The 27,652-nt window shown below is 46.7% G+C and overlaps 1 protein-coding gene across 6 annotated transcripts in view; it reads left to right on the forward strand.

Annotated features, from left to right (window-relative positions):
- The window catches only part of LOC129380435 (uncharacterized), a 102,155-nt gene extending 74,855 nt beyond the window's left edge, over positions 1 to 27,300 (forward strand). For 5 of the 6 annotated variants that reach the window (XR_008608461.2, XR_011893407.1, XR_008608463.2 and 2 more), the window contains 2 exons: positions 5,848 to 5,884; positions 18,181 to 18,925. Coding sequence is in view for 3 of the 6 variants with exons in the window: in XM_055061351.2 (XP_054917326.1) it covers positions 5,848 to 5,884; positions 18,181 to 18,300 (157 nt within the window). In the remaining 3 variants the exon portion in view is untranslated. Of the gene's footprint in view, positions 1 to 5,847; positions 5,885 to 18,180; positions 18,926 to 27,115 lie in introns of those variants that run through there. The other variant, XM_055061358.2, reaches the window with a different exon arrangement.
- The last annotated feature ends 352 nt before the right edge of the window (positions 27,301 to 27,652 follow it).

Raw genomic sequence — 27,652 nt, forward strand, 5'->3', positions numbered from 1 at the left:
TTCCCCATCAATGGTGTATGTATAAAAAAATTATACTCGTCATCACACTGTTTTTTGGTATTTTTATGAACTAGGGAAGCTACATTTCATATGGCTCGGCTAAATGCACCTACATCATGCACGCTAAAACATGTTGCTGGCACGCACAAAATTCACTGCTATATGTGCATTTCTGTATACGCGTTATGTGCTTGTATTATTCTTGCCTTTGTAAAAAGTAAACGTTCAATCATGATAATCACTCGCTATGCTAACTTTCTCTACTTTGCTGTCATGACTGGGTTGGCAATAGTGCGTTAATAATGTTACGGAAGGATGAAAGAAAAGAGAGGACGAAGAAGATCGGAGACTCTGGCTGCTGCGTGTGGTTGCTAGTCAGCCATCTTAACTACTATCGCTCAGCTTGTTTATATATATATATATATATATATATATATATATATATATATATATATATATATATATATATATATATGGGAAATATAGTCTTTCTATACTCGCAACATCTCCGTAACATATTGCCGAAAGGTGCGGCGTACCACGGCTGGAAAGTAAGCTCCGCAGTGGACGTCGCATCACCGTCCGCACCATGAATCACGGTGAGCACGCGGGATGAAGGTCGTTGCTGCCTCCAACGTCACCATCGCCAGCTACATCGCTGTCACCTTAGGTTGTAGTAGTGCAACCCAAGGACGCCTGAGGGAAATCAACAGGTGAAACCCAACGCTTATGCTAGCTAACCTGTCCTTCTACCTTAGAGGCACGGAAAAGGTGCGGTACGAAAAGCACAAAGAGGAGCTAATCAACTGGGACCAATGCAAATAGAAGTTGGCAGAGTTGTTTGGCAAACCAGCGGGCATATAAAATTGCCGCAAAGCAGGAACTAGCCTCCCGTGCCCAATACCCCACGGAGTCCTATGTCTCGTACATCCAGGACGTGCTGGCACTTTGTCGAAAAGCAGATCACGACATGACAGAAGCTGAGAAGGTCGGGCATGTGCTTAAAGGTATTGCTGACGACGCGCTTAATCTGCTCATGCGCAAGAGCTGTTCTACAGTTGATGCTATCATTAAAGAGTGCCGACAATTCGAGCAGGGAGAAAGCCGACGCATCTTGCACCCATTCGCCAGATTTCCCAATACTGCCGCTAACGTCGACGTGTGAAGACCAATCCGCACAGCAGCAAGCATCGCCATCAGAGGACGTGCCGCGAATTGTTCAACGTGAACTGGATGCGATGACGCCCGCAGCTTTCTTTTCGTGTAGCCCTGAAGCAACCACATTTGCCGTTCCTCTAGTACAAGCCATCGTTCCTCAGGAACTTGACAACATTGGTTTCCATTCTGTATGTGATGTCACGAATGCCAGAGCTAACGAACGACCGTCTACTATTTTCGCTCCACCCCGACGCTTCTGTCTATCGCAACCTGACTGAATGGAGAACTGCGGATGACCAGCCGATATGTTTCGCCTGTCGCCGCATTGGTCATGTCGCCCGATACTGTCACAACTCGTGCCCCTCACGACCTCGCATGCCGACCAACCTGAGCCGTTTTGATGCAAAGGCCCGCAATGTTTTGCCCACCGCCGAGTCTAACAGTGCCGATAATTCTTCTAGGAAAACATAGTACAGTCGCTCACCATCGCCGCGCGGACACCAGTCTTGTTCACGAAAAACACGTCGTCCTTCTTCCCGTTTGCCGCAGCCACGTCGCCTTTCGTCCCATGTGGCGTTCGGCCACACCCTTTCGGAAAACTAAGAAATGCAGCCTTCGAAGGTGGTGCTGCATTGCCTACTACCGCAGCAAATCCTCTCTCAATGCCCAGAAGGAGAAGTGAACTAGACGTTAAAATCGACGGCGTACCTGTCCAAGCATTCGTCGGCACTGGAGCCCACGTATCTGTGATGAGTGCTAGCATACGTAAACGTTTAAAGATGTTCCTCACCCCAGCAGCTGCCCGAGTGCTTCGTGTGGTCGACGGCGCCGTGCTGGTTGTTCTTGGAATGTGTCGGCCGCCCCAGTTCTGTTCTGTTTGCTGTGATTGACAACTGCCCTCACGACGTTATCCTTGGATTGGACTTTTTTATCCACTCATTCTGCTCTCATTGGCTGGGCAACCGGCGTTCTTCAGTTGGAACTGCCTCAATTCGTCGATGCTCCAGGCACCGCCCCACCACACTTGTGGTCGCTTCACGATGTGCGTCTGTCACCCGAGGCAGTTCTTACGTCACTTTGACCGCCCAGCCACAGGTTCTTGACGGTGAATATGTGATTCGCCCCATCATCGCCGTGCTTTTGAACCGGAACGTTGCTGTTCCGCATAGATTGGTCACGGTTACTAATAACGACGTCGTACTACCGCTTTTGAATTTCAGCCTGTGCCCTCAAGTGATTCCGGCTGGCATGTTCTTGGCCAGCGTTTCTAGTGGTCGCTAATTTGACATTGAGAGTGTGAGTGCCGAGAGTGGGTTATTAGCGCGAATTGCAGCTTACAGCTCAGGTTTCTTAACGGATGACTTAGCGAAAATGATTGCACCTGACCTCACCTCTGCACAGGCCACGGACATACCTCACCTGCTTGAATTGTACAGTGACATGTGATTTCGGCGACAGGCCTTTAGGCCAAACATCTGTTGTGCACCACCATATAAACACTGGAGACACGAATCATATTCGTCGGGGTTGCTATCTGGTATCGCATGCTGAACGTCGAGTCCTGTAATCATAAGTGGACAAAATGCTCCGCAAAGGGGCCACCGAGCCATCAGCCAGCCCTTGGGCTTCTGCTGTCGTCCTTGTGAAAAATAAAGATGGCACCTGGCCTTGTTGCGTCGATTATCGCCACTTAAAGAAGACCACGCGAAAAGACGTCTACCCACTACCACGCATTGATGACGCCTTGGACTGCTTGCACGGAGCTAAAGGCTTCTCGTCCATTGATCTTCCATCGGGCGACTGGAAGGTTTCAGTTGATGAAATGGCCCGCGAGAAGACGCCCTTCATCACGCTGGATGGCTTATATCAGTTCATAGTCATGCCCTAAGGCATATGCAATGCTCTTGCGACATTTGAACGTATGATGGACTCTCGTCTACGAGGCTAGAAATGGACCACCTGTCTTTGTTATCTTGGCGACGTTATTGCTTTTTCTCCCACGTTCGGCAGCCACTTTACCCGACTCGCTGCAATTCTTGGGGTCTTCCGAAAAGCCGTCCTCCAACTGAACTCCACGAAGTGTCGATTCGGGCGCCGTCAGATTACCGTGTTGGGACACCTCGTTGACGCATCCGGTGTACAGCAACATACAGAAAAAGTTCGCGCCGTACGCAGTTTCACTGTGACATGTTCTTCTTTTGACGTGCGGTGCTTCGTCAGCCTGTGCTCTTACGTTCGCCGTTTCGTGAAAACCTTCGCCGACGTTGCTCGGCCTTTGACAGATCTTCTAAAGAACACGAAATTCTCATGGGGCCCGGAGTAGGCACAGGCGTTCGCCGCTCTCATCGGGTTTCTGATCCCCCCTCCACCCCACCCCTATACTTGGTCACTCTGATCCATCTGCCCCGACCGAAGTCCACACTGACACAAGCGGCCATGGCATCGGCGCTGTTCTCGCCCAACAAAAGAATGGTACCAAGGGCGAGATAGCTTACGCCAACCACCTGCTGTCACCTGCCGGGAGAAATTACTCCATCACCGAGCGGGAGTGCTTGGCTTTAGTTTGGGCTGTGGCCAGGTTCCGACCATATTTGTACAGCCGCACACTTTCGGTCGTCACAGACCATCACGCACTCTGCTGGCTGTCTTCCTTTCGGGACCCGACTGGACTGGTTGTTCGCTGGCCTTTGCGGCTCGAGGAATTTTCATTTAGTGTCCATTAAAAACTGGACGCCTCCACAAGGACGCTGACTGCCTCTCGCGTCACCCCGTTGATCATCCCGATCGTGTTGCGCATGATCCGGTGACCTGCGTGATGGCTTTGACTGACGTGACCGACATGCGCGCTGAACAACAACGCGACGCATCCTTACAGTCCATCATGGCCGGAGTGCAATCAGGCCGCACCGTCGGCACGTGCCGCCTGTTGATACTGTATGACGGCATCCTCTACCCACCGCGAAATCAAGCCTGACGGATCTGAGTTGCTCCTTGTCCTTTCCCGTCATCGGCGATCCGTCGTTCTCGAACAACTTCACGATGCACCGATGGTGAGACACGCTGCAGTTTTGCGTACTGCAGGGTGTACTGACCGCGTACGATGCCGGTTCTTCTGGCCGGGTCTCTACCTCTCAGTGCGTCGTTATGTCGCATTTTGCGAATTGTGTCAGCGCCGGAAGAAACCTCTCCTGGCACCTGTTGGACGACTCCATCCAATTGAAGTTCCCTCTGAAACGTTGTTTCGTATAGGCCTTGACCTGCTTGTCCTTTTTTCGACGACGACTAGAGGAAACAAGTGGATCGCCATAGCTACTGATTACGCGACACGCTACGCGATAACAAAGGCGTTGCCGACTAGTTGCGCAACAGACGTCGCCGTTTTTCTCCTTCACGACGTCATTGTCCACCACGGTGCACCTCGATACTCACTTACAGACCGCGGCTGCTCGTTCTTATCTCGAGTTGTCGACGACCTCCTCCACTCTTGTACCACTGAGCACAAGCTGTCCACCGCCTACCACCCACAAACGAACGGTCTTAAGGAACTTCTCAACCAAACAATCACAGAGATGCTGTCGACGTACGTCTCCACCAATCACCGTGATTGGGAAGCCACGCTACCTTACGTGACGTTCGCGTATTTCTCGCCCCGACGTGACACCGCAGGATATTCGACTTTGTATCTCATGTATGGTCGCGACCCCACATTGCCGTTTGACACCATCCTCCCATCTGTGCCGGGTGCTGCGACTGAGTACGCTCGTAAGTTATCGATCGCGCTCACATGGCACGTCAAGTCACCCGATCTCGTTTATTACCCTCGCAGCATATACAAAAACAGCGTTACGATCGCTTCCATCGCGATGTAAAGTTCACGTCAGGTGCTTGGGTGCTCCTCTAGTCAACATGTCGTCGGGTTGGCCTCTCGCAGAAGCTTCTCTCTCGCCACAGAAGGCCTTATGAAGTCCTACGTCAAGTTAACGGCGTAAATTACGAGATTTCGCCGCTACACTTCGATGCATCCTCCAGTCAGACGTCTGATGACGTCGTGCACGTTTCGCGGCTGAAGCCATACATCGCTCGCAATTCTTCGCGTTCCATGGGCCGGGACGGCGCTTCGCCACCCGGGGGTCGTGTTACGGAAGGATGAAAGAAGAGAGAGGACGAAGAAGATCGCAGACGCTGGCTGCTGCGTGTTGTTTATAGGCAGCCACCTTAACTACCGGGATTCAGCCTGTAGATATCTTGTAAATATAGTCTTTTTCTACTGGCAACATCCCCGAACAATATAATAAAATTTTCATTACTCACAGGACACGCATTTGACAGTTTGGTAACTCCGTGGCCTCGTTCTGTGCTAATAATAAATGACTAAATCAAAAATGATACGGTAGATACATTTGCAATATCAGATCTCAGTTATTGTTAAGAAATCCTTCGTGCGTAATTATCGAAGCGCCGGAATATGCTTTTTCTTGCTATGTTTATCCTCAAAATCTGTGGTCAGAAACTCGCGCGACTTTGAATAGAAATGATTCCACACTCTTTCAGTTCATGTTCCGCCAACTCAGTAATCCACCTTCCTCCGCCTCCCCACAACACCCAGTATCCTTAAAGCGAGGCTTCAAACAATACTTTTTTTTCTTACTCAGTCTGAGTTTTTTATTTCGTGTTCTACTTTTCTTGCAGTTATCAATTCGGCCGTGGAGCCCAATGTGGTGGTGAGGTGAGACATTCTGGAATTTTCGTATATCCAAGTTAAGAGGCACTACACTGTGACCAACGGCTGTTACCATGGAGTAAGACATTTAGGAGGTGAAACTTCTGTCAGCGCGAGCGAGCGCGGGCGACCAGATAAGGTCACAATTGTTGTATGCGCCGACGGGGCCGTATACAGTGGCGGCGCCATGCAGCACGTCGTAGAAGCCGCAGCGAAAAAAAAAAAATACAGCGAGCGGGCAGGCCGCTCCGGCGCGCTTTCAACGGCGGTAATTTCTACCCAGGCCGCCAGGCGCCGCCAGCACGATAACGGCTCCGCGGGCTTGTGACCTTTTCTGGTCGCCGCAAACAGCGGAGTTTCCACTCCTACATATTTCTTGCTCCGCGGCTGTTACATACGATTTATTGCACATTAACTAGCACGGACAGTTGCTTGTTGAATTCTGGTACGTTAGCCGCTATTCTTATAGAAATGCAATTGCTACAACGTAGATAACCTACAATGAAATCTATATACATATGTATACAGTGCTCGTTAGCTAGAATGATAAAACCCTTAAGTCACTATCACAGGGCGTGCTTAAATGAATGTATATTGAGCTATTTCAGCAAGTTACTTTGTTAAAACATCAAGAGAACCACTCTAAATGTGGTAAAATGCTTAATAACGCAGTAAAAAGGAAACCAAGAAAGAGAGATGGATGGCTACATGACCTTGAAGTTTCCGCACTAGGTCACTGCGACGTTATGAATTATGACAGCGTCTGCTTGAGTATATATAGCTTTACCGGTAGCGCTAATACTGCATTGCATTCTAAAGCAGCTAGAGACTGAGCTCAGGATGTTTCGAGAAGCTTTATTGAGCCACGATGCCCCATATACGAAAAAGATATCGGAAGTTCATGGTGCCAAATTGGTGTACCGCGGCGGGGGTGTATCCTCCAGTTTCCTGTTCGGACATTCCAGCTCTTACTATAACATTAACAAACATATACTTTCAAAACGAAGCTTTATCACATCAAACTGATTTAGTGTACCGCTTTATTGTTCATTTAGGTTTTAAGATTTTTATATTTTTGTAGAAACATAGCACAAGTATCGCACAGAAGAAATTGAACCTGTACAATGAATATTTAAGTTATGTCGAGCTAGTAATCATATTTACAATAACAATTGAATACATATAATGATCTCTATATCTTAAATTGTGAGAACTGATATATGTGTTACAAGTATAACCACTGGTTAATCAGGAGTGTATAGCTTTCAAACGCAAGGTACAACTGTTTATAACACAAGTTTTGAAGGATAAACCATTATGCTTTTTTCAAACCATGTAGCGCACCACGAAATACGCATTTTTTTCGCATTATTTCTTGTACTGAAGATACTTATGCTATAATATTTTTGGTTAGCAGAGGTCTACGTTAAAAAAAGCACGCATCTACTCATACAACCTGGTAAGGCACCTCATAAAATACAATTATTTTGTAACATTATCCGTACCGACGGGAAATATGTGACATTATTTTTTGTTAGCGCTGGATTACTTTCAAAATTAGTTCCACGCTTTCGTGAAATGGCGTTGCGGGTGTCTTAAAATAGGAATATATTTCCTTATGCTCCATATTTAATTATTACATTATTGATGGCTAGCAGAGATTTATGTTAAAAATATGTTGCGTCTCCATGTGGAGGCACCGTGATTGAAATGGTTATCAGGCGCGCGAAACACCAAAAGAAATATGGAAATATTAAAGGGGTTTCTCTGGTATCCCTGTGCTCCAATCTACTGCAGCCTGAATGTTTTACATGAAACAAAACAGAAGAGCCGTTCCGCCTAAATGAAAAATTACAGTTTAATATTTCACATAGCCTAGCAACACACGCTCTAAACGAGAGGCCATGCTACTGGATCCAGAATAATTTCTATTACCTAGAGTTCATTAACGTGAATCTATACCTTTGTACACTTCGCAATCATCCTTAAATTGGAATGTGATCAATGGAAAACGAACTTCCGATCTCTAGTTGGTGAGGGGGACGCCAGAGAAACTTAGAGAACGTAGCCTATCTTAGTGTGAATACACATAAACGTTGGTTTGTAGGGAGATTTGTTGCTACGAAACTTTATACCGTGGTCTTTACCACACAATGATCGTTGCAAGGTGTTCCAAAAAATATGCATATCCAACGCACAAGCTTGAATCTATGCGAAGCGAAGTTTTAGTGAAGCACTTAATAAACTGCTCTACAACTAACAGCAATGCGTACTAGCTGTGCTTAATTTCAGCCTTCTAACGTGTAATATTATGCAATGTTTACGTTCATCCGCTCCACAGTTCATATTCTTTATGATTATGCACTCCACCGCTCAGAAGGAAGGCCGAAATGAAAACAAGAAATTAAGCAAATGCATAATGCGAGACGAATACCAAGCGATGTCACCAGGCGAAGGCAATGGATCGTATTTGCCGAGGGAACAATGATGATGACAGTTGTGGGCACATGAAAGTATGACATGTATCAAACAATGTTTAAGCATTTCGTACCATTTTATCACTGTGGCAAAAGCCCTACTGGAAGATTCCTCAAGATGGGGCACACAACCAGTGACACATAGAAAATAGCTAAATCAAAGACAGTAAAGTATAAGAGAATTATAATGTGATGTAATATAATGTAATATATAATATAAATTCCACTATTTGATTAAAAGGTCACCATGGTTTACAGATGCTTGTTCGCCCACGTTGTATGTTCAGGTTTTACGCAATCAAAGAGAAGAAGGGTCATCGAAAAGGGGGGAGAGGGAATTTAGACCGCAGCTCTTAGGCACCCGTTCTTGGGTTGAGTGTAGGCATAACTGCGCGAATGCGCTCGTGTCTCTGCTCACACGTTCGTCGTCGTCTTCTACCACAGCTGGCTTCAATGCCGCTCATAATGCCAGCGTTCTCATACTGCCCCTCGCGCTCGTGGCCTGCACGTGCCCTTCGCCGTCGTCTTCTTCCACATCAGGTTCTGATGCTGTTCATCATGCTAACGTCGCCTACTGCCGCTCCCTCTGCGAAGGTGCCGATGGCACTCACCCACTGCGAGTGGTTGCGATAATTTATGTCTTAAGTTCTTTGCTTCAATATATTGCTCGCGTCTTCGTTGTCGCCGTCTTCTACAGCAGGCTCCAATGCCGCTCATAATTCCAGCGTTCTCATACTGCCCCTCGCGCTCGTGGCCTGTACGTGCCCTTCGCCGTCGTCTTCTTCCACATCAGGTTCTGATGCTGTTCATCATGCTAACGTCGCCTACTGCCGCTCCCTCTGCGAAGGTGCCGATGGCACTCACCCACTGCCAGTGGGTGCGATAATTTATGTCTTAAGTTCTTTGCTTCAATATATTTCTCGCGCCTTCGTTGTCGCCGTCTTCTACAGCAGGCTCCAATGCCGCTCATAATGCCAGCGTTCTCATACTGCCCCTCGCGCTCGTGGCCTGCACGTGCCCTTCGCCGTCGTCTTCTTCCACATCAGGTTCTGATGCTGTTCATCATGCTAACGTCGCCTACTACCGCTCCCTCTGCGAAGGTGCCGATGGCACTCACCCACTGCCAGTGGGTGCGATAATTTATGTCTTAAGTTCTTTGCTTCAATATATTGCTCGCGTCTTCGTGGTCGCCGTCTTCTACAGCAGGCTCCAATGCCGCTCATAATTCCAGCGTTCTCATACTGCCCCTCGCGCTCGTGGCCTGCACGTGCCCTTCGCCGTCGTCTTCTTCCACATCAGATTCTGATGCTGTTCATCATGCTAACGTCGCCTACTGCCGCTCCCTCTGCGAAGGTGCCGATGGCACTCACCCACTGCCAGTGGGTGCGATAATTTATGTTTTAAGTTCTTTGCTTCAATATATTGCTCGCGCTTTCGTTGCCACCGTCTTCTACAGCAGGCTCCAATGCCGCTCATAATGCCAGCGTTCCCACACTGCCTCTCCCTCTACGAATGTGCTGGCGACACTGGTCCACTGCCAGCCGGTGCGGTGAATTCAGTGTCAAATTCTTTGCGTCAATATATCGCAAAATGACAACACGAATGCAGCTGCCCTCAAGTTTCGCATTAGGGAGTATCGTAATCATCGGACATTCCTTTCAACACAACCATATGAATCCAACCAATATTTAGGTCAAAGGGAAACATGTAGGAAATTATTTGTAGTTTTTAAAGAAAGTGCAGCGATGATAAGCTAAAGGGAGATCGAAGAGTACAAAGAAACTATGCGCCGGAGAGGCCCGAACCAACAAACTATTCAATACGTGCGGCTTGCACTATCAGTTCTTGTTTTTTCTCGCGCAAATACTTTTACCTTCAGTAGATATGTGTGCAAGCTGAAACAGCGATGATGACAATGTTTCTTCGCATAGCCTTCGAAACAAAGTGGAGATAGATGTTACCTAGCTTGCTTGATTTATTCAGGTTTCACTATATCTATCGCAATTAAGCTTTTCGTATATCTGATTTCAACCACAACTTTCGTGTTTAAAACCTCTATCACTACACTGCACCATTAACTAGGCTTCTAATGGCTGTGTCTCTATCAATGTCTTCCCTGCTTTTTTTCTACCAATACTATAATCGTCTCATTATCTCGACTACTGACAATTTATTCATAAGATCTTTTTTGAATCCCAAGGCTTCTGGAAGAAGGACACTCCCTATAGACCTTGCTGGGTGAACATCTTGGTATTCCGTCGCGATGTATCGTGTCGTTTGAGGGCTTCTTTTTTTTCCTGTAAACATGCAAGCCTCTTCTTGTGGCGCATGTTTGCTTCGGTATGTTTTCGTCATCAAGCAACCAGTTCTATACCTTATCATAGAGATATTTCCTCCACTTTTTTTTCTTTGCGCATTTTTTTCTTTGCATGTTTTTTTTTTTTGTTTCTGCCTTTCCACCCAATTTATCGTCTCTGTTTTCTCACTTTCTTCCTCACGACTCTTCGTCACATATTTGTACTTTCACTTACCCTGTTGTTGGTCACCAACTTTCTTGACCTGTTTTTCTGTTCGATATCCACACTTTTGAAGTAGATATATTTGTGCACTTTAACCGGCTATTTCATTTCATCCATTTTCCTTTGTCTTTCTTCAAAACTTACCTTGCCCTTCACTTCTCTGACTTCAAATGACGTCCCAACCCATGTCATCTTGCATTGCCTCATTCGTGGTCCCCAAAGCCACTCGGCCTTCTACTCTCCCTTCTACTCTTCTACTATCCCTTCTACTCTCCAACCTTGGATAAATGTCCTAATTATACCACCGAATACCTATTTATTCATTTTAATCACTTGGCACTGCTGATTTCTGTGCGAGGTCGTAGACAGGAGTGGGGAGTGAGATAGATTAAACATGGGACAATACATTTATCAATAGAAGAAAATAAAGATGAGCGTGAGAACAAGCCGAAACAATGCATGCACGAAATATAAATACAAACTTGATGTACAGTAATCTAAAAAAACTCAGACATAATTGAGCAGACTGCAGCGTTTTAGCATAAACGTGATAAAAGTACAAAGTTGCCGAGTTTAGTTAAATCAAAGATGAAGACAAGAAAGACATCAACACACTGATCTTATCATAAGAAGCCAACAAACACTGAGCATCTGTTCCCAGATAACCGAACTAAGCACCATTGAATGCACTGAAAACATGAGTCAGGTACGAACACTCGTGATAGCGCTCGAATAATGGCTAAAAGATTAAGTAGAATATCGGAAAAGAAATAACGTTCAAATGATGGCTGGAAGCTTCACTATCGCATTCAAGAATAACGAAATACTAGGGGATGACACTGCCTCAGCAGGCAGGGCGTGCGAACTGGGTGCTGTTCGGGGAAAGAATAATTTTTGGAAAGTAGATGTTTTCCATAAAAATCCTCGGACTTTCTTGCAATGGTGCGATCGGATTATTCGCAATTCATAGGTTCCATATACATGTTTATTTATTCCTAGTTTATTGTGAAAAATCTGGTAGAATAATCTGAGCCTTTCATGGGTACGCCTAACTTCTAATGGTACGATATTCAAGCTTTGTGTTATAGGTGATGTGTACCAGGCGCAAGCATGTTGAACAAATCTATATGATTTTCGTTGTACTTTGTCCAGCTTGGTAATATCAATGTGTGCGTATCTCATACAGGAGACCCGTATTTCAGTATAAGCCGCACATAGGTTTTGCATGCCAAAAGCTTAATTTCCTTGGGAGACCTTCCGATTCTCCTGCGTAAACACCACGCATCATCATTGCCTTTTACAGCGAAACTGTATATGGCCAGCCGATTCGTCAGTCTGTCCATCTGTCGGTCACATGGGTGCCGAAAACTCCTCCGGCGCAACCATAGGCGCATGCGCGAAAAAAGAAAAAAGTGAAAGAGAGGCGCGCGATTACACCGTTCCATCATTACACAAGGCCCGTTTACACCGATCCATGACTTCATGCTACCTGGCCCGACATTTCCATTGACAAAACTTGCGTGGTAAAAGCGGTGGCGACAAAATCAGTGTCGCCTACTCGGGAGCATCCCTATTATATACTGTGGCAATCAGGCCAGGTAAGATGACGTCGTGGATCGGAGTGAGCATACCTTGTGCTATATAGGCGGTGTCGGATAATCTGCGCCAGTAGTGACGTCGAGGTTCTGCGTCGCAGCCGTGCGCGCGCACAGATGTTTATCTCCGACTCTGAAATTGGTTGTCCACGCGACATGCGTACTCCTTAGGAGCAAGCAGCTTTCGATTAGCAACGCCGTGAGCAGAACTGTGAACGAGCTGGCCTATGCCGTGCCGATGCTGCAGGCTGGGCATAAAAACAGGCTTCAGCTCCCAAGCGCAAGCAGCAACTGCATACCGAGGAACCGGCACTCTACCAAGCCGTCCTTTTTTGAACTGTCGAGATTAACGCAGTGATGAACACCGGGGGCGCACGTTTTAGCTTCGCTGATTAACCTCCTGTATGGAGTGCATGGGCAGTGATTTTTTGTATACTCTATGTGCTCGTTAACGAATATGGTGGACGAATGTTAGGGCTGGTCCCATCACAATTTTTCAAATTGTTCGCACCTCCGCGTATTTATTGTATCCCCAAAGTTCTTACATTTAGCTATAGCTGCATTCCGCTTGCCATTAGTATTTAAATTGTCTTGGTGGACGCTTGAGTAGGCTTTTTTCGCGTATGTATAGACCCAGGGAACATTGGGAGTCTTAGCCAGAGTCAATCATCGTCATAGTGGCGGATGTGGAGCATTCGCTTTACCTATGGCATCATGGGGTTCGTGAACATCTGATAGCAGGCCACTGACGGATATTCCCTCGTATGCAATTTGAAGGCATCAGTCCTGCTTGAATCGAGACTCTCTTTGCACAATGAACAAGAAGAAAGGCAATTGAGGGGTCCAGTTGGTGCATTCAATCGGTGCAGATATAACATTTGTCTATACATAACCACAAATGTGTCCGCCACAGTTCTGATGAACCAAAGTGGCAGCATGCACGCAAATTCTAGAGGGCAGGAAAAGAAAGTTTCGCTTTACTACACTGGCGTTAGTTTCTTTCATTTCGCTAAGATACTCTGTGTTCATCAATATGTAGTGAGATTGATTGTGAGTATGTGAATAAATGGCCGCAATGCATAATAATGAAACTGGAACGTGATCTGCCTGTTTAGCTCCTTGCAATGCAAAAAGAAATAATATTTAGTCTCTAGAACGTACTAATGTCTGTCTCTGCCGCAAGTCATGTAGTTTAACTCCCTAATGCACATGGGACACATGGTGTCCCCGAATTTCAAACACATCTCAGTACAGATGTCTTGCCCCCTGCAAACCTACTCGGGGCAAGTTACGGAAGTAGTGGGCTTCCGCTACTGAAATATTTTATTTTCGCTGAAAACTCAATGACAAAACAGCAAGAAAACGTTGGTGTAGTCGTCCAACAATGGGGTGATTTGCCGGCGCCAAATAAAGTGCAAGTTCAGGTCTCTAATCATTTAAGGAAGACAATGTGTGTAAAGTGGACTGCTCGCAGGCGCCTAGCAATTCACGATACTTGAATTTGAGCGACTACAAAATACTTTCTCGCTAAGAAAGAAGCATTGGCACATATGTGTCCTAACAAGCCGTGACACAATGCTGGATGCCAATTAGCAGCGTTCACTTGGGGGTGGCACTTTTATGTTCCCATAGCCGCTGGAACTGAATAAATTTGTATATTTTGTGCATTTATATGTGGCCAAGCTTATTTTTAATAAAAGCAAGTATATTTTTAATTATGGCAAGAAAACAACGCAAGTTCCTCGTATCGGAAGAAAAATATTCTAATATTTTTTTTATTATCACCAAGCTTGGTATCGAAGATTTTGACAACGTTGGTGCAGAAATTGACGCAGAACACACAGAGAAGCCAGAATATCCAAAGGCACCGAAAAGAGAGAGAGAAATGTGTCCGCCCAAAAAAATTTGCAATCGCCGCTCCCAAAAACCATGTGTGTAGGCAAAGGGTCATCGAACAGAAGAAGACGTAAAACACAGCAAATCAGAGCCCATTCCCGCGTTCAACGTAGAGAAATAAAGTATATTGCAAAGTGCAAACAACAAGCGGATCTTACAACACTAAAAATATTTTCTGTTCTTATGAAGTTGGAGAGCTTCGTAAAAAGGCTTGTAAACGAAAGAACTCGGTATGCTGAGCAAAACGAGAACATCTTCACAACATCCACAGAAGTAATTAAGGCCTTTGTACGAAAACTCTGTGAGCTCAAAGGTAAATTACGAAGTGGATGAAACTCAAAAATAAATATGACATTCGAGTGTTCGAATTCCTGGACATTTGAGCAAACATTGTCTACATCGTGTACGTCAGACTGCAATCTGACGAGCCCACTATGGCCTCTCTGACATCGCTGCAGTTCTGCCAAGAAGCTACAGAAGTTTTTATCCAAATTTTTAGGCAGGAGCGGAGCACTAGTGTTGAGCCGATATGTAGGTGGAGTAGATTGTGTGCAAGAAAGCTCCCCCGCACCAAAAAGACGCAATAGGAAGTTGAGGAAACGCATAGCGTTACTCAACAAACAAATAGAAGAACACTGCAGAACTCTTAGTAAACAACAATGGGATGGGATCTGCAACAAGATGGATAGATGGATTGGCACTGGTCACACATGGCGCCTGCTCCGACAGCTGCTAGACCCGACCAAGACCAAGGCGACACATAGGGAAACCATGCGCAAGCTAATACACACACACGTCAAGGACGATGAAGTCCTTGCCGAACTCTGCGACAAATACGCCCCGCATAGCCCGGCTATTCAACACGGGGAATACACGGAAAAACCGAATTTCTCTCTGGGCAGAGACTTCGGCGAGGCAGAAATCCAGGCCGCTTTGCAAAAGCTCAACAACAAGTCGGCCCCGGGATCGGGCGGCGTAACTAATAAGACTCTTCGTAACTTGGACAACGAGACCATCTCCGAACTGACCAAGTACATTAACGATAGCTGGACCCGAGGATGCATCCCCGACCAGTGGAAAAGAGCAAAAATGGTGCTCATCCCCAAACCAGGCAAACCCCCAGATCTGGCCGACCTTCGACCAATATCCTTACGTCATGCGTCGGCAAGTTGATGGAGCACGCCTTCCTCACCCGGATCAACGCACACTTGGACGACGTCGAAGCGTATCCGGACACCATGCTCGGGTTTCGAGCTCAGCTCTCCACGCAGGATGCAATGTTTCAAATCAAGCACCAGATACTCGACAACAAGATAAGAGGTACCAGGGCCATTCTACGATTAGACCTCGAGAAAGCCTTGGACAATGCAGCTCACGAGCCATACTACGCAGCATTGCCGCACTCAATCTAGGAAACCGAGCGTACAGCTATGTTCAGGATCTCGTCACAAACAGGGAAGTCTCCTTAACGCTGGGCAAACTCGCATACGGAGACAGGAACATATGCAGCGTCGGCACCCCGCAAGGCTTGGTCATCTCGCCGATGCTCTTTAATCTCATCATGATCGGCCTCCCCGAGCGCCTCAACGCCACCGAGAGAGTGCATCACACAATATACGCGGACGACATTACGATCTGGGCGTCCGAGGGAAGCGACGGAGAAATCGAACAGTGGTTACAGACCGCGGTCGAGGTGGTGGAAGGGTACCTCGTCGGAACCGGTCTCGTCTGCTCGGCAGAAAAATCGGAACTCCTCCTCTACCACCCGACTAATAGGGGAAGACCCCCCAAGGCTTACATCCAGCCTGCTGCATACGAAGAAATTTTATGCGCACCAAAGACGGACAAGAAATGCCCAGGGTGAAGCAGATTAAGGCGCTCGGATTCATCATAGAATCGAACGGCTACAACGGAGACACGGTCGGGCATTTGGAGACTAAGATCACGAACACGATGAGGCTCATCACAAGAATCACCAACAGACATCAGGGTATGAGGGAGGCCAACGTCGTCAGACACATACACTCCTTCGTTATTAGCCACATTACCTATGCGTCCCCTACACAACTGGTACGCGGCCGAATATGCCAAACTGAACACCCGCATTAGAATAACACACAAGATGGCACTGGGCCTTCTAGACAGCACCTACAGGGAACTTCTGCTACAGCTGGGCGTCCACAACATGCTCGAATAGTTATTTCAGGCACACCAAATCTCGCAACTCGAGAGACTAGCGAAGACACGAATGGGCAGGAGCATCCTGGACAAACTCGGGATAAGTTATCACAAGCAGCACGGCGCCAAGACATCCCTTCCAAGCCCGATCAGGGAAAAGCTGCAGGTGCTAAATATACCCAAGAACCTGAGTCCCGAATTCAATCATGGTCGAAGAAAGAGTAAAGCCAAGGGTTTACTCCAAGCCTTCGGTAGGGACAAGGAATCGCTGTTCATAGACGCTGCAGATACGAGGATCCACGTGCTTTCGCAGTGGCAGTCCTCAATACCGACAAACAATTGGTCAATTCTTGTAGTACACGTTGCGAAAACCCCGAGGTAGCGGAAAAGGTGGCGATAGCCCTCGCCATCGCTAACCCCAGTTGCAGATATGCACTCAGTGGCTCGCAGGCTGCGGTCAGAAACTATGCACAAGGCAGAATTTCGCCGAAGGCTGAGGCTATACTGAAAGCCAATGCGAACTATGTCACCTCCGAGGAGACGGAGGAACGACACATTATATGGTTCCCAACCTCAACGAGGAGGTCCACCCCGTAGCGCGAGGTCTCACATTCCACGCCCGCGTAGATTGATCCTCTTTTGGGGTTGGAAATCCAATGGAGGCATGGACAGAGAGTGACAGAATGACCAGGTAATGTGATATTAATAAATTTTATCAAAACTCCAGGCGTGTTTATCCGCCCCCTAACCCCAAACTCGACAGGGCCCAAGCGGTAGACTGGACGCAGTTACAAACAAAGACCTTCCCCAACCCAGTTCAACTCGGGAGGATATATCCGGACATCTACTCCGACAATAACTGCAAACTATGTGGCAGGGCTCACGCATCTCTTAGACACATTCTCTGGGAATGTGAGGTTATATGCAGGGAAAATGCAGTTTCCCCAGATGAAGCCGCGGCGCGATGGACGGCCGCGTTGTACAGCTCAAACCTCGAAAATCAACTATGGCCATCCAGGAAGCCCGTGAGGCAGCGAGGAGACAGGATCTCCGGAACTCCTCGGCGGCGGCCTAGGCCCATGCCACGAATTCGCCGGATTGTCATTAAAGTTGTTACCACCACCACCAAATTAGAAATGCTCCCGCTTGAAAGAGGTGCACGAATTGTTCCCACTCGAGCCTTGAAACCGTGTTTTTAACTGCTGCAACATTTTCAATGTTCATTTGTGCTTCTCTACTGCAAGAAGTTGCTTCGGGGAGTTTTACGGTGGAAGCAGCTAAGAAGCCTACGTAAATGTTCGGCTCTCTTCAGGCACGTAGGGACACATATGTCCCAGAGAATGACATATCAGCTGTCAAAAACATATTTTTGAAAAGTGTTTGATTATTGTTTTGAAGGCACAAATAATGAAAAAAATAAGATACATCGATAATTTCTCGGCTCATTGGCCTATGTACCTGAGGGGGTTAATCTACAGACAAATAAAGATTTGAAACTACGCAACGTTTATTCTTGAGTGAGCTAAAAAACTGTGAAAATAGACTCAGTAAGATTAGTCAATAGTATTTTTGTAGGGGTTCGTTAAATCTGAATATGATAGCTAAGAATTCAAATAATATGTGTCTTTTACTTTCAGTGTTACATTGACAGCAACGGAAAAGATACCGGATGCACTCGCAAATGCAAGTGCGTAAAGAATAACTTCAGGAGCAGCAGCGTAGGTGGCAGCGGTACATGCAAGCGCGTGTATGGCTGAAGTGTTTCCACTGAGATATAAATAATGCAATAAGAGTAAAAAAATAATAAAACATAACAAAAAAATTTATACCACTGACAGAATACGGGGAAAGCATTTCGCAGTCAACATATTACACGCATAAGGTGCACCTACGGAACTCAAGTATAAGTACGGATTGCCTGCGATTCAAGGTGACGACATTACACAAGGTAATATAAAAATCCATTCTAGCGATGATACCCTGTCGTATCTATTAAGGCCCTTACGCGGAAGCCATGGGAGGCAGAACTGTCTCTATTTGTTATTTCCTGCAACTCCACACATATATCCGATTATATCGGGCATTCCAGCTCTAGTTTAGTGAGTGTCAAGCGGAACTTGGAGGATGGGGCAAATATATATTCATGACATAGGACGGTTTGTTACTAGCTCTGGTGCTCGCGCAAAGAGTCTCTTGGTATAAGGAAAATTCAGGATTCTCATTGCTCTGTATGCGTACGAACTGGAAGTCGCTTTTGTTACGCATTCCTGATGGAAACGGATATGCAAGGTCTTCTTTTCTGCATCTCTGCACCATGGCACTGTTCTTATAAATTGATTATCGTGCGCTGTTGCTAATTGTAGCTCACATTAAATCTTTCTGTAAGCAATATTTGTGGTCCTTGCTACAGCTTTTATCGTGGCTACCTATGGCCAAAGTAATTATTTGTGAAATGTATTATGTTCTGGTGTAATTTATTCTATTTTGTGTAAGTAAACCTAGTTCATTATTAAGTAAAGGAAAACAGGAGGGCCATAAATGGGTGGTAGGATGAGGTAAAAAATTTGCAACCATATAATCATTCGACAGCCAAGGTAAAGATAAGAAGTAAACACTAGAAGCAGTCTTCCTCCGTCAGTGTTTTAATCTCAATAGACTGAAAACAAACGTACAAGTTATCCAAACGACGAACTCTTTTCCCTGAATTCGCCTGAAGAAGAAGAATAAGAGTGAGAGTGGAGTCTTGGAAGGAGACACAGCCTCCTTAATACGATGCATTGCATGCCTCGAACTGCTGCCGCGGTTAGAATGAGGACGATTATTTATTCGGCTCGACCGAAAACATCTTAGGAACCTGCCATTTGCAGATGACTCTCTCTTGTTCAGCACCTCTGCAGATGAGTTCCAACAAGTTAGCCGAGAAAGTGTTAAACGTTTTTCAAGATTAATACGAAAAAAAGTACTGCTATGCAATAGCCTAGCGAACGAACTATAGTTGGCGATTAGCAGTCTACGTCTAGATTTTTCCAAACTGCTTTTATTGAGGCTAAAAAGCCACAGAGGACGTAGATAAGGAAAAAAAAGTCTACATAACGAAATTGGTTGGAGCCAAGAAGGCAGACATTACGAAATCATGATTGACAGCTAACAGCAATTGTTTGAAAGAATAGTTCTCAATTACAGCTTCCTGGTTTTACTAACATATTTGGCATAAACCTGGAGGTTACGAAATGAGTCTAAGTTACAGGTCTTGCCTTGCGGAATGGAAAAATCGAGAGGCTTAATAGTAAAAGACAGGAACACAGTGGCGTGGATTGAACTGCTAACGATATGGTAATGGAGAATCAAATGAACCAACGGAGTTAGACAGGCTTTGTAATGCATAATACAGATAACCGGAGTCCCGTTAGAAATACTGAATGGGAGCCAATGGAAGACGAGCGTAGCTACAGACAGTAGAAAAATATGAGATGTGGTCAACTTACGAGAAGTTCAGACCCACAATTGGGGCTCAGGGGGTGCAGGACAGCGGTGTTTTAGTAGGCATGAATGGGCTCATGGCCTTACGTCGAGAGGTAAGTAGTCTCAGCGCGTTCGCTCTATTTCAACTACAAAATATTTTGAGGTAAGCAATAACATCAAGTTACAAATTAGCAAAGAACATTGAGTACATTCAGGCAGCCATATTACAGAAAGCTTCAGTGAATTCAAACATGTCCACAACAATGTCATTTATCACCCCTCCACCTCCATGTACGACCTTCATGTGCTAAGCTGTTGTGTAGAGTGCTGTAAGCGGCCTTAGTTGAAAGCAGAAGCCTGCCAGACCTTCTTCTTTTTTCGCGTAACACGGAATGTGAAGTGAAGGACATGCCACCAAATACAAAACCGAAATGTTCTGCAAAGGCATCAGCGGTGTTTGACATACCGCCATTTACATCAACAAAACATACATCTTTGGCGCTAATTTTGAAGGGTGAGAAATCGCATATAGCTCCAGAAATTGTTTGAATTACGTGTCATGCGGCCTTCAACACGTTCAATGTGGTTGCATTGATATTTTTATACAATGGGGGTGTTTCCCTAGCAGCACTTGTAGTTTTGCTGCGGTAAGCCGAAATAAGTCAGTCGATGCTATGGCGAAGAGAGCAAGCAAGCACTTCTCGTCGTCGTCTTCTTTTACCAGCACCATGCCCCCCGGTGCCTACACTACAATCAATCACTCCACACCGAAAGAGCAGCGATCGTGGCGACCTAGGAACAGAAGAACACAGGGGCATCATAACAATGCTTGAGATGGGAGACGTCGACGCTTTCCTAGGCTGGATAATGATGTTAGCCGGGGATGTTTGTTTCCATACTCAATAGGGACCGTGGTGCTCGGAGAGCGGCTTGGAGGGGTAGAAGGTACCGACAACTAGACCAGCGAGTCGGGAGCAAAGCATGTAGCCGTAGTGGGTGTATCCTGGCGATGCTTTTGGCGCAAATCTGGTCCTGGGATCTCAACGAACGAGCGAGCTCGCGACTTTCTTTTGCGTATGGAGCTGCTCGGGAAACAGTCATTGACTCTGAAGCAACCGACGCTAGTGTAGAGTCAAGTCCATATTGCATGAAGGGACGCGTCCATATAGGAGAAAAACAGGTGAGAACCCTGAGGTCCTTTGCGTGGCAGCATTGTACGCATAGGTGAAGAAAGGCAAAATTCGATCCCAATTCGAGTTGTCAGATGAAACATACCTGGTCAACATGTCACATAGGGTGCGTTCAAACTGCCCTGTCACCTTATTAGTTTGAGGATGATATTCCGTGATAGTGCAGCAAATGATGCGACATTGCTTTAGCAATGCTGAAATGATGTCGGAGAGGAAACCGTGACCGTGGTCGCTTAGCAATTCACGAGGGGCTCCATGCCATAAACTCAGGTTTTCAAGAATAAAAGTGCTAAAGGGCTGAAGTTGAAAACAATAAAAGGGCTGAAGTTTCAGCGTATCCCATGAGGTCGTCGATAGCAACAATAAGCCAGTGGGTGCCGTTTGGACTGTTGGGAAGTGGGCCATACAGGTCAATGCCGACGTAGTCTAACGATCGCGCGGGCCACGGTGAAGGTTGCGAGGGGCCAGCGGCATGTTTAGGTAGTGTCTTGCCTCGTTGACACATGGGGCATCGCTGGACATACTGGCGAACGAAACGGTAAATTCCAAGCCAGCAGCATTTAAACTGTAGGCGAGAGTACTTTTTTTAACACAACAACATGACCGCATTGTCGGTCGCCGTGGAATGTGAGGCAGATGTCGAAGCGGAGTTGTTTTGGAATAACAAGCAGCTACTTGAGGGCGCTGGACATGTAGTTGCGGTTGTACAGGAGATTATCCCGAAGCATGAAAGGCGCAGCTTGGCGACGGAGCGTCCGAGAGATCGGACCTGCCGACTGGCTAGAGAGGATGTCTACAAATGAAGAGTTCCATGGGTCTGTGCGCTGCCCTGATGGCATGTCGAATATGTTGAGGGCGAAGGCACCGCAGGTGGAAATAGACGAGTGCACAGGGCCAGTAGGCAGGGGTGACCGTGATAGAGCATCTACGACTGAATGCTTTCGCCCTGAGCGATAAACAATGCAGAAATTGCACTCTTGTAGGCGCAATGTACAACGAGCGGGCCGAGAAGTTGGATATTTAGGTTAACCAACATATGGTCAGTCAGTCAACATGATGGTCAGTCAGGATGACAAATAGACGCCCATAGACATAAGGATGAGATCTTCCGACAGCTCAAATGATAGCCAAAGGTTCCTTCTGAGTAACAGAATAGCTCCATCGGCTTTGGTACGGGTGGTGCTGGCATACGCTAATACATCCTTGCGTTCTGCAAGCAGTGCCTAGCCCTACATCACTAGCGCCTGTGTGGATCTCACTTGGAGCAGAGGAATCGAAGTGTCGCAGTGCTAGAGGCGAAGTGAGAATGCGGCGCAGTTCTTGGAATGCGTCTTCGCACGGTGAGAAGCTGCGTCAAGGGGGCGATGATAGAGCCTAAATTATGGACGAAACTTTGGAAAGATGAGCATAGGCCGATGAAGCTGCGAAGCTTTTTCATTGTATAGTTAACTTGAGAAACTTGAATATGGCACTTCACTTCCTAGGGTCCGAGAGAATGCCTTCTTTTGGAACCACATGTCCGAGAATAGTAAGCTTGAGAGGGGCGAAGTGGCATTTCTTCAAATTTAGTTACAGTGTTGCAGTGAAGAGGCACGCAAAAATTTGCTCGGTGGCCGAGGTGCGACGCAAATTCAGTGAGAAAAAACCAAATATCATCTAAACAACTGAGGCACGTGTTCTACTTCAGCCCTCGAAGAATGGATTCCATCATTCGTTTGAAATTATTATTAGGCACATTGCAGAGGCCGAAGTGCATGACGATGAATTCATATTTATTTATTTATTTATTTATTGGTACCTCAAATACCCCATTTGGGGTTTTACATGAGGGGTGGGCATATTTACATAATATTTTCAATAAATGCCTTGAACGATGAATGACTGGAGTGGTGCACCGCTTCAGAAGGTAGATGATTCCAGTCTTTCGCTGTTTGAATGAAGAAAGAGTTAAGATGAGCGGAGGTGCGAGCTGGAGGGGGATAAACAGCCTTTGAATGGCCATGACGGGATGAAGTGCGATGCGCAGGCGTGATGTCGGTCTGATGAAGTAGTGAGTGATAAAATTTGTAAAAGAGGCACAGTCTTGCTGTTTTGCGGCGCTGCTCGAGGGTTGGAAGTTTCAGAGATGATTTAAGTTTAGTAACGCTAGTGTGGTAAGAGTAGTCAGAATGAATGAACCTTGCTGCACGATTCTGTATGGATTCTAGTGCTGTTGCCAGGTTAGATTGGTGTGGGTCCCACACTGAGCATGCGTATTCTAGTTTGGGTCGAACGATTGTTAAGTATGCGAGTAGTTTTACTGAGTGCGGGACAAGACGTAGATTACGGCGCAGGTAGCTTAGTACACGATTGGCATCATTGCTAATGTTGCAAATGTGTGAGGACCAACTGAGGTTATTGGACAAGTTAACGCCTAGGTATTTATATGAAGTCACAGCACATATTTCCGAACCGGCGATAGTGTAATTAGCTGACATAAATGATTGGCGACGATGGAAAGTAAGTAGTGATGTTTTTTTGACGTTGAGGGACATTAGCCAATTGTTACACCAAGTTTCAATGACGGTAAGGTCGGACTGGAGGGCGCGAGAATCAGCGTCGTTAGTAATAGGACGATAGATTACACAGTCATCGGCAAATAAAAGAATTTTGGAAGAACAGCCTATAGGTAAGTCGTTAATGTATATTAAGAAGAGTAGCGGTCCCAGGACTGTGCCTTGTGGCACGCCAGAGATAACGGGTGATAAGGTAGACGAGCATTGGTTAGCGTAAACGAACTGTTGACGGTTAGTGGGAAAGTTGCGTATCCATTGGAGAACACGAGGGTTAAGATTAAGCCGATCAGGTGTCATAAAGGCTGTCTTCTGGGGATCGGCCTCTACCAATGGTACTTGACAGTACCTGGAGCGCAAATCCAGTGAGAAATCAATTCCGCTCCCTGTAGAGTGTGGAAGCTACTATCGATGCGCGGCAGGGGTAGACATCTTTGCGCATTATTCGATTGAGGCGGTGATAGTCCACGCAGAATGTTATGGAGCCATCCTTTTTTTAACAAGGACAACCCGAAATGACCAGTGACTGTTAGAGGCATTGTTGATGCCAGGCCCCAGCGTGTCGCCATTCTGCTTATCTATGATTCGGTGTATAGCGGCCGACACACGATGCCGACGCTGGCGTAATGGTGTTTGTTGACCGGCGTCGATATGGTGAGCGACTGCTGACACTCGGCCGAAGGACGGCTGATCAATGTCGAATGGGGCACGAAAACGGTGGAGGAGATTGATAATTACTGTGTGCCGGGCAGGTGTGAATTCTGCGTCAACGGCATGAGAGAAGACGTCCACAGAGACATCGGTCAGAGCGGGGCAGCGACAGCACACATCGGAATCGGTGCCGTCTAACCACATATGGCAGCCGGAAAAAGGCATTCGAAAACTCTAGAGGACATGAGGCACTCGCCATGGAGTAGGGATGACCGGCAGGTAGACAGATTGCACAGGTAAAGGGCTGCAGAGCCATCGCAGAAAGCAACCACAGCAAACCGAAGCAAAAAGTTCCGATGGTTCACACAAGTGGCCGACGACGTAAACAGAACAGATTAGTTCGAAGCTGAGTTCATGACACAGACCAGAGAGGTGAATAAAGGTGCGATGTCGATATCAGCGACGGCACCAACTTTAGTAGAATGGCTGTTGTGCGGGTCAAAGCACGGCACTGGTAACGTAAGTTCGGCACGAGCGCAGTCGACAAGAGTTTGCTTGACTGATAGGAAATTCTATCCAAGAATGACATCGTGCGAAAAATGGGACATGATGACAAATTTGACAACATACATAGCACTTCGGAAGACGACCCGGGCTGTGCACTATGATGAAGGCTGAATGCGATGCGAGGTTGCCGTAAGCAGAGATAAAAAGGTAAGTGGAGTGGTTACTTTGTTCGAATGGCGACAAAGGTTATCACGAATATTAGAAGCGGTAGTGCCGGTGTCAATGAGTGCATGCACCATGACGCCACGTACGAACAGTATAATATTGTTCGCAGGGGAAAAATGAGGCCTTGAAACGTTTGACGTAAACGCAGTTCTTGCATAAGGAAATGGGAGGGGTAATTTCCTCTCGGGTTGGGATGTGCCAGCGAACCAAAGGGAAATGGATCGGGCACGTGAGGACTGCATTCGGTGTCAATCGAAGGGTTTGCGAGTGGACGACGAGTCCGCAGGAAGATTACATGAGCCATGACGCGATAGTCGAACAGGCATGCTGCCTAATCGGAAATCGGTAATTGGAAACTGCGACGGCGGCAGAATCGTGCTACGTGGCCCGGGAAATCGCTTGCATAGCATGTTGGCTGGTTATCAGGTATTCTTGACCCGTTGACAGGGGCTCCAGTGGCCGAATAAAAGACCCAAATTGAGCGCAAAGGTGGCAGCGCATGGCTGGACGACCGCGTTAGCGTAAATTAGTGGCCCAGCAACTGGCTGTGGAGGAGGGCCAGGTGCCAGCGCCTCGGCAACCTGTGTCTGACTTACGTGGCGAAGCGCAGGAGCCAAGGTTGTAGACGGCTCAGGTGTGCTAATTGCCAGAGAGAGCTGGCGTGCCACTTCCTGATGGATGAACTGCTTTCTCTGCAGCCTTAAAGCAGAAATGTTGGCGGCGTCACGGCTGAAATCCAGGGCAGCGATGTGCGTGGTGTCCTGCTGAGCAGCATAATGTGTGCAGGCATGCTGCTTGCATAGCTCGTCGTACTGGTCACGGAGCTGTATGATCTCGGCGATCGTCCGGGCACTCTTGCGACGAGCATCTGCAAGACATCGTCATTGATGCCTTTCATGACGTGATTTATCTTGTCAGCTTCGTCCATGGATGGACTGACGCGCTTACAGAGCGGCAGCACGACTTCGACGTATAACTTGTGAAGTTCTCCTCGTTGCCTTGAGCTCGATTACGCAAACGCTACTCATCACGAAGCCTGTGAACGACGAGATGGTCGAAGATGTCTGTCAGAGTTGTCGTGAAATTCAACAACGCGGTAGTATCGGATTCATGATTGCGAAACCATATGTTTGCTACGTCCGCCTAGTGAAACATCGCATTAGTGAGCTGGGCCCCGTGGTCCCACTTATTATAGGCGCTTACACGGTCATATTCGGCAGGCCAGACTTGAAGATCGAGGTCGTCTGCTCCGCTAAATATATCAGGATCGCGCTACCGCATGACGCCAGAGCGAACGGCAGCCGTGGGCACCGGAGCAGCAGCAGCCTGTGACCCTCCCAGAGCATCGCTTTCATTAGCTGGACTGCGGAGTTCCATGACGTGGAAGGGAAACCCAACGCCTCCGCCAAATATAATGGGGGCGTTTGCCTACCAGCACTTGTAACTTTGCAGCTGCAGGCTGAAACAGGTCAGTCGATAATATGGCAAAACGGGCAAGCACGCGCTTCTCATCCTCTTCTTTCACCAGCATCGTGGCCAGTGCCTGCTGTACCATTATAATAAAATTTGCAGAGACAATGACAGCGTGTAAATTCACGTTTCCACTTATCTATGCCTAAATGCCCTGCTTTTCTGTGTGTACGGTCTTTCAGTTCTATTGACGTTTTTAGTTCTTTAGCAAACCAAAGAGGGAGCCTAAAAGTTTTTAGCGTTTTTGTGGGCATGAATGTGCACATGCCACTTTCAATTACTTTCGTGAACAAATTAACTTGTTTATCAGCATGAGCTCTTAAATCTACGAACAGCTACTCCGCGTTTACAAGATGATGGTACAAGACAAGGAAAAGCTGAAGCTACGATTCGCATTGTTACCGAGCGGAATGCTGCGTTTATGTGCTGCCAGAGTTAAAGGAAAAATTGCACTTGAAGTTACTTTCGTCTGACCTCTAAGAATTGCTCATTGTAATGACGGCCTTTTCTTGCAGTAGTTACAAGACCTCATAGTCGGAGACAGTTCAGTTTCACAGCCTGAGTCCCCTCGCACCACCAAGAGACTGGCGTTGCTAGGATGAGCCATACGAGAAGCGGATTCAGTGAAACAAATTAGTAACTGTATATGCGTTTTGTGCGCATTAGGTCGCACAAATACATATCACTGAAAGAGCGATGTAACGGCTTCTGAAAGCTTTAATACCACATGGATACAATAAAGAAATATTTTCCTGACGAAAGCTCATTCGATCATCATCATCAGCAGCCTGGTTATGCCCACTGCAGAGCAAAGGTCTCTCCCATACTGCTCCAACTACCCCGCTCATTTAGAAGAACTCATTTAGAAGCCCATTTAGAAGAACTAAAATATATAAAAATGACAATGTATTGAACAATTTCTGAGCATAACTTATGGCTAGAATTATTAGCATAAAGGGGTGCGACTCCATAATGCTACTAGTTTAATTACTTGTCAAAGCATGCCTTATGCTACTAGTTTCATTTATTTTCCAGCGGCGGAATAAATCATT

The sequence above is a fragment of the Dermacentor andersoni genome, chromosome 3 (genome assembly GCF_023375885.2).
Source record: "Dermacentor andersoni chromosome 3, qqDerAnde1_hic_scaffold, whole genome shotgun sequence".
NCBI lineage: Eukaryota > Metazoa > Arthropoda > Arachnida > Ixodida > Ixodidae > Dermacentor > Dermacentor andersoni.